The sequence below is a fragment of the Adiantum capillus-veneris genome, chromosome 7 (genome assembly GCF_014529385.1).
Source record: "Adiantum capillus-veneris isolate H3 chromosome 7, ASM1452938v2, whole genome shotgun sequence".
NCBI classification, from domain to species: Eukaryota; Viridiplantae; Streptophyta; class Polypodiopsida; order Polypodiales; family Pteridaceae; genus Adiantum; species Adiantum capillus-veneris.
Genome location: NC_140937.1, coordinates 170,477,670 through 170,493,704, shown reverse-complemented (window position 1 = coordinate 170,493,704; position 16,035 = coordinate 170,477,670). Strand labels below are relative to the sequence as shown.

Below are 16,035 nucleotides of genomic sequence, written 5' to 3'. Positions count from 1 at the left end.
AATGGAGATGTGCCGTCAAAAGCACGTTGATGCCTGTGCTCGGCACATGCTCCAATATTCAAAAGATCCTCAATACGCGAAATTTTTGACCAAGCACCCGATTGACGAGATGCATTCTCAATGGCGTACATCCATCGATTCACCTTTGAAATCAGCTTTGAACAAAGCACCTATTCCGCGAGTGTACACTGAAGATGAACTTGACGATGTAGTCGAAAGACGAGTCAACCAACTTCTGAAGACCAAGAAGCATTCAAAGAGACGCAATCGAGCAGCAGACTACTTTGGCTACTTGGCTCACAAGTCTACTTCTACAAATGCACGAAAGACAAAGAAGCGCGTACACTTTGAGGTCATCCTCTTCTAATAGCTCCGACAGCTCTTCATCCTCTGATTCCAGTGATGAGGCCAGAAAGGGCAAGAAACGAAGGACCCGAAGACACAGAAAGAACAAGAAGGCTAAGAAGAGCAGATCCAACCAAAGATCTCAAAATCTTCAGACAGTTTCGAGGAGGACTCATCCTCTTCTAAGAGTTCAAACTCTGATGAGCAATTGTTTCTCTAAGAGAAAGCACTTTTATAGAGCCAATCAATATGACTTTCTCGAGGACAAGAGCAAGAAAACCAAAGATTTCAAGGAGGCGGGATAAGCACTAAAGTTTGATACTTTTTTAGGCTTCCGACATACCCACAAGGCTCTCACTTTTATTCAACAATTCGACATAGCTTATTCAAGGGGCGCTATTCAGAGCACTCAAAGGTCAAGAGGGCGATATCCTATCTGAACAGACTTCGATCGTTTCCAAATTAATGAAATCTAGTCTTTTTGTTTACTCGATCTTCTTGAAAGAAGTGAATGATGAACGAAAGGTCAAATATGTCTAATCTAGAAAAGAAACGACAAGAATTTCTACATGTGCAAGTTGATTGTTTCTCTGAAGACATACCAAGCAAGTTACCTCCTTCACGTCTTGAAGATCACATGATTGATTTGATTCCCGATAGTACACCACCGAACTAACCACCTTACTTGTTACGTCCCCGGACATCGGGATTGGCGCCTGCAGTTATGTCCGGCCAGTGTGAACATGGCCCTTTGGTTATGAAGTCCTATAAATAGGAGAGACATCTTGTGTGATCACCACACTTGGACTCTTGGCCCTTGCCTTGTTGCCTCCTGGTGCATAGGTTCGCCAGTCGCTTCCGCCTCCCCACCTCCCCTGCTCGGCCAACTTCGCCTGCATGCTACCTGCTACGCTGCAGCCTCATCACCATCGCTCCATGGATTCTCTCTCTTAGGCGCCCCGCTGCGCTTCCTATCAGTCGAAATTCTATCTTCTTCGACATGTTGGGTTGGCACCCGTCATATCATTCCGCGAGAGAGAGAGAGAGAGAGAGAGAGAGAGAGAGAGAGAGAGAGAGAGAGAGAGAGAGCTCACCGCATTGTATTTGGGTATGGTCGCCTTATTTGGGAATGGTCAAAAGGCATCAGAAGCTATGTTCACCCATTGATCTTTGCAGGGCTGTACAAAGTTTTAAAATTCACAAAGATGGATACCCGCTGGTTGGTGATGAAAGCACCACGGCTCTTGCAAGGACTTTTTGTTGCAGCTCTGTCGACGCCCTGGTGAAGCCCGCCATAGCTCTTTGATTCCCATCTCCAACCCGCTCCTCCAAGCTACACCCTTGTTCGCCCACTGCCTTGCCCTCTGCTATTGCCGATCACTCGCAGCCTCATCCCCTCTGTATAAGGCTCCTCGTCATCACCTACAGCCCGAGAGCAACCAACTTTGCTCGTAGCCCACCACTCAGAGCCCCGGCCCCATCCTCGCTACCTGCAACCTGTACCTCAACGTCTCAGGGTTCTGTTCCCACACCAGGCCGCTGGCAAATACACCCCCCCCACCCCAAAATAAACTCCCTTTCCCGCGGCCAGAAACTCCTAGCCGTTGAACTCATAGAAGAAACAATTCCCACGATGGAACCACCTTGCTTCCAAACAATTGGCCCATTCCCGTGAGCAGGACATTCAAGCACAGGCATCAAATGCTATCATCTCAAAGTTTTTTAAACCCCAAAAGTCCTCAAAATTTTGTATTTTCCATTTCCAAATCTTTTTACCTCGCAATATACGGCAAGCTTTGTGAAGGGGTACTCCACATAATTGGAGATTAACTTCACAAATCCTTTATAACACCCTTTGAGGTTAAAAATCACGAGGACTTAACACTGCCCAATCACCCGGGTAAGACCTTCCTCTCACCACACACAACACTGCACAATCATGGGGGGAGATAAAAACATCAATAAATTCAACGGTCTTGGTTTTCACATGTGGCAGGCAAAAACCAAAGGATATTTAACGCGAAAGCAGTTATGGTCTGTCATCAAACCGCTAGCTCAAGATGATAGAGTAGAAATGCAACAAAGCTTAGCGCAATGTGCAGCTAAAGATGAGCAAGCACTCGGAATTCTGCTCACATCCCTTGACGACAACTTTGTGCCTTATTTAGATGATTGCACCTGCACAGGAAGCATGGATAAACTTAGAGCAGCATTTTGGTGCTATTGCCAAGCATTCTAAAATATCATTAAGAATGCAACTTTACGGATTGCTTATGGAGCCTGGCGAAGATGTGTCATCTCTAGTCAATAGGCTCAAAAGTATTTGCACACAATTGACATATATAAAATGCCCTGTAGATAATGAAGACCAAATTGTTGTGCTTCACCAGATGCAGATTTTGACCAAATTGTAACAGTGCTTAAAGAGAAAGAACCAATCCCTAAAATTGAAGATGTAATAAACTCTCTTCAAGAGCACGAAAAGAAACTCAAAGACAGTCAACAACAGTCAAATGGTGCTCATGTGGTCTCATCCAACCCCTACAACCGCAATCACAAAAGGAACTTAAAGTGCGCACACACTGTGGCAGAACAAATCACCTTTCAAAGGATTGCTGTGAAATCAACCCTTGTCGCATTTGTGGCAAGAATAACCATGCTACAAACTATTGCAGACTCAACAATAAATCTACACATGTTACCAATCACAAAGAGCATTTCAAAGATCAAAAAAAAGCAAAAATCAACCTTGCCACCTCTGGAGATTCTGACAAAGATAACGACAACAATATTGGCTTGGTTTATGATGATGTATTGTGAGCATTCTCTCAATTGTACCTTACCCTCTATTTGTGCCAAGGGAGACTTATGTATGCCTACACCCTGATGTTTTGTATGCATACACCCTTTGTGTCTAGGGGAGGCAACTTTGTGTTCAAGGAGAGGCTCGTGAATTGTGTGCCTCACCCTAGTGTGTTTTGAGCGAGGATTGTGCGAGCGACATGCAACCAAAAGTTCAAAACCCACATAGTGGAGGATTGTTGGGATGCGAGGTTTTGGTGCATCTCTTGTGTGAACAACCCCTTCCACCTCATGTGTCAAGCCATGTGAAGAACCTCTTACAACCTTTGTGTAAAGCACAACCACTTGTATTTGTGTATAGGCAGCCAAATCTTGTGCTCATGTGCAAGGTTGTACCAATACGTACGTGTGGAACTGTACTGTACGGTACATCCGTACTGATCCGTACAGTACGCGTACGGATCGTATAGTACGGTGATTTTTTTATAAAAAAATTAAAGCCCTTTTAGGCTACTGGACTCTGGATATCGATTTGCGTGAGTTTTTCGCTGCCCAGTGCCGCTGCCGAGCGTTACAGAAAGGCTTTTGCAGACTGTGCAGACCAAGTACTTACTACCCCCCCCCCCCCCCCCCCCAACTCTCTCTCTCTCCCCCTCTCTTTCCCTCTCCCTCTCCCTCTCTCTCTCTCTCGAGTCTCTCTCTGCGAGAGAATACACCAGTCAAAGCATCCACTAAATCCTCGATTCCTCTGAGCTCTCTGAGTCTCGACTCTCACCTGTGACCTTATTATTTGCATGTTTTCAGCAGTCTATTTTCATCATGCCGAAACCTACGAACCCTTTGTGGAAAGAGCACACCAATGTAATTGAAGTTGTGAATACTCCTGGGCAGGCTAGATCAGGTTGTCGCAAGTGATCATGCAAGAACTGTGGTTTCACGCTGTCGAGTACAATCACTCGAGTTGTGATGCATCTAACTAGCATTAATTGCACGAATAATTGTGGCAAGTGCAAGATGGTACCTCTAGGTGTGCGGGAAGCATTGATTGCTGAGAAATTCCCTACATTTGCAACAATAGACAAAGGAAAAGTGGCACAACAAACACAAGACCGTTTGCAAGATGCTCTTCTTGGACAGCTTGGTGACTCTTCTACACAGGTGGAGGAGAGCTCAGGGTCTCAGCAAATTGCAAACAGGAAGAGGGCTCGTATCATGCAGGAAGAGGAGGATGAGGAGGTTGGTGATGTGCATGTGCGTAGGCAGACCACCTTGCCTTCACGTGTGCATTCTGTGTCTTGAATAAAAGAGCGTCAGAAAGTGGCTGAGATGGAGATTGCTCGCACTCTCATTGAGTGCAACATCAGTTTCAATGTCTTGAAGACTGAACAATGGAAGAGGATGGTGAGGTCCATTGCCCAGGTAGGTGTTGATGCCACAAATACATGGTATGGCCTCGATTACAAAAAGATGCGCACCACAGCACTGGAGGAGCAGAAGGCCTTGATAGATAAGGCGTTGGTGCCTGTTAAGGCTGGATGGCAGCAATTTGGATGCACCATCATCTCTGATGGATGGAGTGATGTACGCAGGCGACACATCATTGACATACTTGTGTCTTCTTTTCTTGGTACGTATTTCTTGCGTGCTGTGGATGCAGGAAAGGCAGGAGATAAGATCACAGGTGAATTCATTTTTGAGCATATTTCAAGGGCCATCAATGACGTTGGTAAAGAGAATGTGATTCAAGTTGTCACAAATAATGCAGCCAACTGCAAAGCTATGGGAGAAATGGTAACGGCACAGTTTCCTCACATTTTTTGGACTCCATGTGCAGCCCATTGTTTAGATTTGTTGATGGAGGACATAGGCAAACTGCCTTGGGTGCAGCCAACAATTTCAGAGGCTACCAGATTGACCACATTCTTCCGAAAGAAGCATCAGGCCTTAGCCATCTTTCGTAGCCATAGTACCCTTGATATGGTGCGGCCCTCCAAGACCAGGTTTGCATATATGTATTTTGTCACCAGCGTGTGACTACTATCTATCCTTTTTGTTGATTTCTTTCTTATTATCTATTTACTTTCACTTTTTGGAAACACCCCTCGGGAAATCTAACTGCCCTGCATTGCATAGCTAGTGTGGAACTGTCCAGAGGGAGTCCGGGCCTGAGGGCAAGAGAGCACTAAGGTTGGACAAGGACTATGGTTAGCCAAGTGGGGTCATTGACTAGCCAAAGTGGAATCCTTTGCTACAGAGGCTACATTTCAGTTTTGGATGTGGCCACAGTGTACAAAGAGGGTCGGATGACCTAGAAAGATACAATGGCAGCATCTCCTAAAATTTAGGGAACTGCTATTTTGGGACCTGAAAATGTCTTCGCGTCATTACGTGCAGTTTGACATGGGGATCATTTTGTTACTCTGTGGCCAAGTCAACAGAGGCTGCAGGTGAGATATTTTTAGACCCGAGGGTCTAAAGCGGGAAAATGCACAAATGAGTGACACTTGGCACTTTGAGGCCAGTTTACTACTTATAGAGAAGGCAAAAACGTGATTTATAGTTGGGAGGCTCATTTTGCAAGTCTGTCACAGGTTAAGAGCTATGGAGTGCTTGCTTTCCCTCTTATGCACAGTGCGGTGCCAGGAGTGATGCCCTGCACGCTACGCACTGCCCTCTCTCTCCCCTTTGGCAGTATGTTATGCCCCTCTAGTGGGCTCTTCATTTGACCAATGTACAGTTGTGTGGGTTCATGCGCGATTGCCGAGGCAAGAGCCTCTTGCACAGGTACTGGATTAGCTAGCGGCTAATCCCCCCCGCAGGTACAGGTGAATTCGGAGAGGTTTCACGCCAGAAATCTCGTCCGATTCAAAGGGCAAGTAGCCCTACAGGTGCGGGAGCTCGAGGACTTGCTAGGGATGCGACCGGCACGCGAAACGGAGCCCGAAACAGTGAATTACAGCCTGCTGTGTATTTTTGCAGGTTTAGGGTTTTGGCCCTAAACGGACCCTAATACCCCCAGGAGGTTCGGGGATGCAAGGGGACCGCTGTACAGGCGATCTGGCGCATTTTCAGGGCTGAAAACAGAGAATTCAGCGTGCTGCAGATTCTCGCCAGGTTTTGCAAAGCGCCCGTATGCGTCGGGAAAGTTAGTCAATGCGTGGGAATACGGACCGTGAAGGGTTCTAGTACAGTTATGCTGCCGAAATCGGGCTGGAACAGTGGAAATTCAGCCGAGTTTGTGCGGGGCAGCTTGTAGGAACCACAGCGTTTATTCCCTCTTTTGAACAATAAAGAAATACCGAAAGGGGCGCCTAAGTTAGGGGCCAATGTGGTGTCTGTCCACTCATACAGGTGCAATCTAGCAGCCTGTATCCCTCTCCCCTTTGATGTGTCTTGAAAGTACAGGTAAAATAGACGACTAATAATGGGTGAAAGCTAAATCAAGGTTTAAAGTAAAGTCTACCGCCCTTTTTGGATTGAACAGGCCGGTTTCATGGTTCCATCGACGGGATTAAATCACTTTTTCCCATAGAAGTGAGCCTTGGTCAGTTTTGGGCTTGAAGACACAGGGGATCATAGACCAGACACAGGGAATTGCAATTATGGCTGATAGACCAGATGATGTGACTGAAGAGGTTTCCTCTTCACAGGGTCAACAGACACATGAAGTGGGTGAGTCCTCAAGACCACCACAGACAGATGACGATATATTCAGGACCCAGTTGGCTACTGCTGTGGCTATGTTCACACAAGTAATGCAGAATCCGAGGTTTTTAGCCTTTCTGCAACCTCCTGTTCCGTCTCAGCAAGTTGGGTCACTGGATCATATTCAAAAGCCTGTTAAGGCTCGAGCACAGGTGATTCATACCGCACAGTCAATGGAAACACCTGTACACTTGACGGAGAACATGCAATCTCCACAACGTATGCCTAAGGTGCAAGAACAGGTGGTTGAGATGCCAGTTTTTCAAGCTGTACCAATTCAGCCCGCCACCTTTCAGCAGCCTATAGCTGGTTCTAATGGGCAGGGAAGCAACTTACAGGCTATGCAACAGGTCTTCCCACCACCTTCAGTACACCCTGGCTATTTTGGAGGTGGATCGGTATTTCAGAGCATGGCTGGTCATGCACCTGGAAATCAGTTTTATACGCCAGGAACAGTGTTTGCGGGTGCTCAAACGATGATGCCTAACCCCATGTACAGTGTCATGGGTATGCAACCAGGGTTTCAAAGCACTCAGGGACAATTTGGGATGCCACAAGCAAATTTTGGTATGGCTGGAATTACAAATCAGCAGCCAAATATGGCATTTCCAGGTCAAGTTAATAGCGGCCAAGGAACACAGATGAACCTTAATAGTGTTCCCATGTTTCAGTCACTTCCATATGACAATTTAACGCCGCTGGAGAGGCCAACTCCGTACAAAGAAGGTGGCAAAGGAGTGTCATTCACGACCTTTACAGGGTTTGATGACAGGAAGAAGGCTCTTTCATTCCTCCAGCAGTTTGACAAGGCCTATGCAGGGGGAAACTTTACAGAGGCTTCAAAGGTCCGCAAGGCAGCCACTTTCTTGACAGGGAATGCGGGACAATGGTGGACAACTTTATTGCTTCAAGGGCAAGCTCCGTCCACATGGATTTACTTCAAGCAGATTTTTGCAGCAGCATGGTTATCTGATGACTTTGAAGCAGATGTTATGACAGAATGGCACCAGCTAAATGCTGCCACTTGCAGAAATCTGGATGATTACAATCGGAAGTTTTGGAAAGCTCTACTTCCAGTAACTTCCTATAGATTTGTGCCATTGACAGAACAGATAGAAAAATACTGTTGTGGCCTACCCAAAGGATTGAGAAAATACTGCACAAAGACCAAAGTCACTACTTTGACGCAGCTCATCGAGGTAGCAAACACTGGCAATGGTTTGCTCAAGGGAGAAGATTGTGAATTTAACACTGGCGTCAAGGCAGGATCAGGCAAGAAAAATTCAGCCAAGAAGCACGTTCCCAATGAGGCTCCTAAAGGGACTCAGGAGTCAGCCAACGCAGGGAAAGACAAAGCTACGGCTGAATCAGAAAAAGGACCAGCAAAGAAATGGAAAAGACGTTTTCCTCGCAAGTCAGAAGAGCAAAAGAAGGTCCTGAGGACAGAGAACAAATGCTTTATATGTGAGCAGCCTGGCCACATTGCTTACAACTGTCCTACAAAGAAAAGGCCAGCTGATTCTGAAGACAAGGAGGACAGGAAGGGAAAGAAGCCCATGGCTGGTCTAGTGCCAGATATGGTGGGCGACAAGCCAAATTCAGATGCAAGTGAGCTTTGCAGAGCATGGGGAAAGGTTAGGGATCAAACAGTGCTTATCTTCTTTGATCCAGGTGCCAAAGCCAACTTTATTTCCCCAGAATTGGCTTCAAAGTTGGGAATCAGACCTGAAGAGATGGGGTATACAGCAGAGGCAGCTTTGGCATGTCCTGGCCATACAGAGGCTGTGACACCCATCATTGGAAAGTTGCGTCTACATATCCAGTCCTATGTAGATGCTGAAGAATTTTACATCATGCCACTGGACGGATGTGATGTGTTGTTAGGTATTCCTTGGTTGTTTCGTGTACAGGGAATCATGGATGCCTACAACAAAAAGATCACTGTACAGAGCAGGGGAAAGACTCACATTCTGGATGTAAAGCTTAAAGGGGAGTCTATTCCTACTGTATCAGCTTCTGCTATTACTTCTGTAATGAAAAAGCATCTTTCTGCGTACTTGGTTTTTGCACGTGAAGTGTCAGATTGTGATGAATCAAATTTATCTGTGCTAGATAAAGAAAGGTCAATGTTTTTACAACAGTATAGTGACTGTTTTTCCGATTCATTACCGTCTCAATTACCGCCAGAGAGACCCGAGGACCATGCGATAGATTTGGTGCCAGGCTGTAGCCCACCAAATAAGCCTCCGTACAGAGTTAGTGCGGCTCAGCAGAAAGAGATAATGGGCCAAGTACAGGAATTGTTAGAAAAAGGGCTGATTCAGCCCAGTTCATCTCCATTCTGTTCTCCAGTATTGTTGGTGCAGAAAAAAGATGGCTCATGGCGTATGTGCATCGACTACCGTGCACTGAACAAGAATACCATCAAGAATAGGTTCCCTATACCTAGAATTGATGATATTATGGACAAATTAGAAGGAGCAGCTATGTTTAGCAGGATAGATCTAAAGAGTGGGTATCATCAGATCCGCATTAGATCAGAGGATGTGCACAAGACTGCTTTTAGAACAACGTTTGGCCTTTACGAATTTTTAGTGATGCCCTTTGGTCTCACAAATGCTCCTGCTACGTTTAATAGGATGATGGACAGAATTTTCCGTCCACACCAGCAGTTTGTTGGTACGTTCTTTGATGACATGATAGTCTATTCAAAGAATGAAGAGGAGCATAGGCATCACTTGGCCATTGTGTTCAAAGAGCTACGCAGTCATAGGTTGCTCATCAATGCAAAGAAAAGTGAGTTTTTTCTGGAAGAGATTCACTTTCTGGGACACATTGTCTCAAAGGACGGTGTCAGAATGGATCCTGCAAAAGTCGAAGCGATCAAGTCATGGCCAAATTTGAAGACGGTGCATGATGTCCGAAGCTTTTTGGGACTATGCTCCTATTACAGAAGGTTTATCCGAAATTTTGCTGAGATTGCTTCACCTTTACATGCTCTTCAAAAGAAGGCAGTCACCTTTAGATGGACACAAAAAGAGATTTTAGCTTTTAATCTCTTAAAGGAAAAGATGACTTCGGATCCAGTCATTGTGTTGCCAGATCTTAGGAAGTCATTTGTGGTCCAGTGTGATGCCTGCGGTAGTAGCATTGGTGCTGTGCTAATGCAAGATGGCAGGGTAGTAGCATATGAGAGCAGAATTTTGCAAGGGCCAGAGATGACCATGCAGGTCTATGAGAAAGAGTTACTGGCTGTGATTCATGCGCTCTTAAGTTGGAAACACTACCTGCTAGGTGCAGATTTCGTTGTCCAAACGGATCATCAGACCTTGCGATACTTCTTGACACAGACAAAGTTATCTGAGAAGCATATGCGATGGGCAAATATCTTGTCCATGTTCCATTTTCAGATTGTGCATGTGGAAGGCAAGAAGAACGTTGTGGCTGATGCCTTGTCAAGGAAGCCACAAATTTCAGCTGTGTCGATTCCTTATCATCATGAACTTGATGATATGAGAGAACAGTATGCAAATGATGAAGATTTTGCAAGGGTCTTCGAGCAACTAATGGATGGACAACGTCATGAACACTATCTTCTTAAAGATGGGTTCATGATGATGCATGGCAGATTGTGTGTCACAAAGCCATTGCGACGCAAAGTTATGGAAGAGAGTCATGTCCCACCGTATGCAGGGCATCGTGGTATCGATGCTACAGTTAAAGCGGTAGAGACATTCTTCTATTGGCCTACATTGAGAAGGGATGTGGATGCCTTTGTGCGAGAATGCCTAATATGCCAAAAGGTCAAGTTTGACAGGCAAAAGGCACCAGGGTTATTGCAACCACTACCTATTCCAGATAAACCATGGGAAAGTATTGCTATGGATTTTATCTTTGATCTTCCGAGAACGCAGACAGGAAATGATGGTATTTGGACCATTATTTGCAGATTCAGCAAACAGGCTCATTTTATTCCTGTCAGGAAGAAGATAAAGCCAGATCAGATGGCACGCTTGTTTATGAGCAATATTTTCAAGTATCATGGCATGCCACAGTCGATTATTAGCGACCGTGATCCACGCATGACTAGTTTGTTCTGGAGAGGCTTGTTTGAATATGGGCACAACGCTCAAATTCTCTTCGTCATTTCATCCTCAAACAGATGGGCAGTCGGAAGAGGCAAATTCTACTGTCCTAGATCTGCTCAAGTGCTATGTGTCAGAGCATAAAGGAAAGTGGGAGCAGTATTTGCCATTGGTGGAGTATGCATACAATAATACAGTGCATTCATCAACTGGCAAGGCACCCTTTGAGATAGTTGAAGGTGGCAAGAAAGTTCCTCCCATACTGCATACAAAGGACAAGATATTTGAAGCAGATAAGTATGTTCAGGACATGGATGAAATGTACAAGAAGGTCAAAGTGGCCTTAGAAAGGTCTCAGGCAAAGCAAAAGAAAGCAGCTGATCGTCACCGTCGTGAAGTGGTATATTCACTTGGTGATTGGGTGCTTTAACGCTTTGAAAAGGCAAGGTTAAAGAAGATGAAGGGCAAGGAAAGACTGTTTCCAAAGCTCAGCATGCGTTACTATGGGCCTTTTCAAGTATGCGACATAATCAGTGATGTTGCATATAGGCTGAAATTGCCTGACAGTTGGAAGATTCACAATGCGTTTCATGTGAGTCTTCTCACACCCTATGTGGGTGATGTGCCAGAAGATATGCCAGTTGAAGATGAGCCGGAAGTCGAGGAACTTGACGAGATCTTGGTCCCTGAACAGATTTTGGCACACAAAGAAAGGAAAGTGAAAGGCAAGGTTGCTAGGCGTTACTTGGTAAAGTTCAGAAACTATCCACCAATGGATGCTAAGTGGATGGAAGAAGGTGAACTTGCAGAGTCACCAACTGTGTTATCACTTTACCTGGAAGCCTTCGATTTGCAACCTACCTTGACCCCTTGAGTTTCAAAGCTACATGGATTGTCAGTGTGACAATGGCTTTTGAAACAAATGATGTACATGGTATTTAAAGTGAGCTCAAATCAAATACCTGTTACATGAATGTTAGAGCTGTACAGATTGTCAGTTTGGCAATTGCTCTTATGGAATGTCCAAAAGTTTGGTTAGTGCTATAGAAGTGAGTATTTCTTGTCAGTCTGTCAAGGATACAGTGATTGCTTCTATTAAAGAGTACATGTGTAACTGCATTCTTAAACTGTCGGTTTGGGTATGCTCGAAAGTGTTACGGGATCCAACGTGTACTATAAGACAGTGGCAAAATGTGCAGCTACCATTTTGTCATTGGAAAGTTAGTGACTCAAAGCAATGGCAGAGTGCGAAGCTACCACTATGTCATTGGGACAGGGTTCACACGCAGGCAATACATGAGTCGACGAGGTGTTGAATACACCAGGGTTGACAATGAGCATGTATGTGTCGTATATGTGTCGACAGGTGTTGAATACATCAGTGTTGACAGTAAGCATGTACGACATAGATGCAAACGAGGACGTTTGAGATTTCAAGAGGGGGGTATGTCACCAGCGTGTGACTACTATCTATCCTTTTTGTTGATTTCTTTCTTATTATCTATTTACTTTCACTTTTTGGAAACACCCCTCGGGAAATCTAACTGCCCTGCATTGCATAGCTAGTGTGGAACTGTCCAGAGGGAGTCCGGGCCTGAGGGCAAGAGAGCACTAAGGTTGGACAAGGACTATGGTTAGCCAAGTGGGGTCATTGACTAGCCAAAGTGGAATCCTTTGCTACAGAGGCTACATTTCAGTTTTGGATGTGGCCACAGTGTACAAAGAGGGTCGGATGACCTAGAAAGATACAATGGCAGCATCTCCTAAAATTTAGGGAACTGCTATTTTGGGACCTGAAAATGTCTTCGCGTCATTACGTGCAGTTTGACATGGGGATCATTTTGTTACTCTGTGGCCAAGTCAACAGAGGCTGCAGGTGAGATATTTTTAGACCCGAGGGTCTAAAGCGGGAAAATGCACAAATGAGTGACACTTGGCACTTTGAGGCCAGTTTACTACTTATAGAGAAGGCAAAAACGTGATTTATAGTTGGGAGGCTCATTTTGCAAGTCTGTCACAGGTTAAGAGCTATGGAGTGCTTGCTTTCCCTCTTATGCACAGTGCGGTGCCAGGAGTGATGCCCTGCACGCTACGCACTGCCCTCTCTCTCCCCTTTGGCAGTATGTTATGCCCCTCTAGTGGGCTCTTCATTTGACCAATGTACAGTTGTGTGGGTTCATGCGCGATTGCCGAGGCAAGAGCCTCTTGCACAGGTACTGGATTAGCTAGCGGCTAGTCCCCCCGCAGGTACAGGTGAATTCGGAGAGGTTTCACGCCAGAAATCTCGTCCGATTCAAAGGGCAAGTAGCCCTACAGGTGCGGGAGCTCGAGGACTTGCTAGGGATGCGACCGGCACGCGAAACGGAGCCCGAAACAGTGAATTACAGCCTGCTGTGTATTTTTGCAGGTTTAGGGTTTTGGCCCTAAACGGACCCTAATACCCCCAGGAGGTTCGGGGATGCAAGGGGACCGCTGTACAGGCGATCTGGCGCATTTTCAGGGCTGAAAACAGAGAATTCAGCGTGCTGCAGATTCTCGCCAGGTTTTGCAAAGCGCCCGTATGCGTCGGGAAAGTTAGTCAATGCGTGGGAATACGGACCGTGAAGGGTTCTAGTACAGTTATGCTGCCGAAATCGGGCTGGAACAGTGGAAATTCAGCCGAGTTTGTGCGGGGCAGCTTGTAGGAACCACAGCGTTTATTCCCTCTTTTGAACAATAAAGAAATACCGAAAGGGGCGCCTAAGTTAGGGGCCAATGTGGTGTCTGTCCACTCATACAGGTGCAATCTAGCAGCCTGTATCCCTCTCCCCTTTGATGTGTCTTGAAAGTACAGGTAAAATAGACGACTAATAATGGGTGAAAGCTAAATCAAGGTTTAAAGTAAAGTCTACCGCCCTTTTTGGATTGAACAGGCCGGTTTCATATTTGGTGTTGCAAAGACTCTCCAAGGTGAGGGATCCACTGTTGCAGACAGTTGTGGACCCAAAGTGGAGAAGCATGGCTCGTGCAAACAGTGAGAACACCAAAGCCATTCAGAGGCGTGTGTTGGATGAGTCTTTTTGGACAGAGGTCCATACCTTGATAGTGGCTTTGCAGCCAATGTATGTCTTGCTACGAGTCAAGGACATGGAGGGCTCGACATTAGGCCTTGTCTACCATCTCTTCATGCAGATGAAGAGCCACATCACGGCATGCCAAGCCTTGACTCAGGAGCGGTGAGTGTCAGATTTTTGCATGCCATTCTTTTTACATCTAGGCCATGTATCCATTGCTAATTTGAGTGTGATCATTGCTGATTTTTTTGCAGGCGAGATGATATCCTATTCTTTATAGAGAGTAGGTGGAAGTTTATGAGCCGTCCTATTCATGGGATGGCTGCTTTACTCCATCCTTTTTACAAGACCCCAGAATTGTTTCATGAGAGTGAACTCCTCACGCTAAAGGATGAGTACATTAATGATTCGTTTCAAGAGCACGAGCAGCTGGCAATAGATGCAGAGATGTGCAAGTACATGAACAACTTGGGGCCATTATTTTCACGTCAGGTAGCATTGCGTCCAGAGGCAACCAGTTGTCCTCTCACTTGGTGGCAGAGTTATGGTCGCCAAGGTCTTCCATGCCTGACTATTATGGCTCTACGTTTGCTCTCGCAGGTATCTTTTAAATCTCACTTTATTTCTTTATCTTGGGTCTTGCACAATGCGTTTAAATCCTGCCAACGACACCGGCAAATGCTTTAATGCAGGATTGCTCAGCGGGTGCTTGTGAGCGCAACTAGAGCGCTTACTCTTTGATCCATACCAAGATCTGGAATCGCCTTAGCACTTCTCAGTTGGAGAAGCTAGTGTATTGCAGGGCCAACATGAGGCTTGTGCGCTCTTACCACGCTTTGGGGACACCCAAGCAGGTAGTATGACGATGTAGTATGACATCCTATGTATATGTTTCTTATTTACACTATTGTTAACAAAATGTACATTGTACAACAAGTTGATCCCTCACGTATCAAACTGGTAGTTGATCCTACTGTGGAGGAGGCGGACCAGCATATCAGAGATGAGCAGGAGGAGATAGTATGCATGCTTCATAGAGAGCTAGAGGATGTCGATCGACGTGTGACAAGGTCTCGTGCACGTGCTTACAACATTCCATTACGCCTCCAGGATACAGGTGAGGGGAGTGCACGACGGAAGAGCATTCGCAAAGGCAAGCTACCCATACGTACTCCTCGGCGGCGTGCGAATGAGGCAGTCCATCTCATTCACACTCCAGAGGGAGAGGAGGATAGTGATCCAGACCCAGTTGGTGCAGACGAGGCCACATATGCTATGGTGATAGAGCTAGAGTTTGATGACGAGGGCAATGTCGTGGCAGATGGTGACATGCTCTTTTCAGCATCATCTTCTTCTTCTTCTGACGATGAGTTTCACTAGGCACTAGTGACTAGTTACTAGTCTAGAGTCTAGACATTTTCACATATTTCAACAGAATGTTGTTTTTTATCTACGCTCTATCAGGAGCCATTTTGGCTTAACATTTGTCATTATTTTGGTTCCATCCTTATTAGCAGTTTGTGCCATGTGGGCTACTTGAGTCTTGAAGCAATGTATGTACAATTCTGAGTTTATTGTCAGCAACTTACCTTTTGTTCAATTCCTTCATGCTTGAAGGTTGGTCATTGTTCTGAGTTCTCTTGTCAGCAGGTAGAAATGTTTTTACGTTGTTCAATGTATATTGTTTCTTGAAGGTTGGTACTTGTTTTGAAGTTAAGTGAATCTCTAGTGGATATGTGTGTAGTAATGTGTCCCCAAGTACTTTGCATGATATAGATTGGTTAACCCTCTAACGAGGAAAATAAAATTTTCTTAAATTTCCTCTCATTTATTGTTTTTTTACAAATACGTACCTAAAAAATTTATCCATACGGCACGACGTACAGTCACGACGCGTACAGTACGTATGGTACAACCTTGCTCATGTGTCAAAAGGCTGTCTATTTGCATATACCTATATAGAAGCATATTATGTTGAATAATGTGAAGTCTATCATTTGCAATTATACTCTATATTGTATTGTGCAATAGTTTCTCTCTCTCAA

At 45.3% G+C, this 16,035-nt stretch overlaps 1 protein-coding gene and 1 pseudogene across 1 annotated transcript; both read left to right on the top strand.

Annotated features, from left to right (window-relative positions):
* The first annotated feature begins 4,473 nt into the window (after nucleotides 1-4,473).
* LOC147455038 (uncharacterized) lies at nucleotides 4,474-14,715 on the top strand. Its single transcript, XM_086517103.1, has 4 exons — nucleotides 4,474-5,147; nucleotides 13,850-14,152; nucleotides 14,245-14,590; nucleotides 14,683-14,715. Exons 1-4 carry the CDS (start codon nucleotides 4,474-4,476, stop codon nucleotides 14,713-14,715), a joined length of 1,356 nt encoding a protein of 451 aa, XP_086373229.1.
* An 84-nt stretch (nucleotides 14,716-14,799) lies between these two features.
* Nucleotides 14,800-15,375, top strand: LOC147455037 (uncharacterized; annotated as a pseudogene).
* The last annotated feature ends 660 nt before the right edge of the window (nucleotides 15,376-16,035 follow it).

What these genes read in the sequence shown, in the direction of transcription:
- LOC147455038 (XM_086517103.1), top strand. Translation starts at nt 4,474, where the DNA reads ATGGAGATTGCTCGCACTCTCATTGAGTGCAACATCAGTTTCAATGTC. An exon ending in GTGCGGCCCTCCAAGACCAG is followed by an intron (nt 5,148 to 13,849) that starts GTTTGCATATAT and finishes TGGATTGAACAG; the next exon opens with GCCGGTTTCATATTTGGTGT. An exon ending in CAAGCCTTGACTCAGGAGCG is followed by an intron (nt 14,153 to 14,244) that starts GTGAGTGTCAGA and finishes ATTTTTTTGCAG; the next exon opens with GCGAGATGATATCCTATTCT.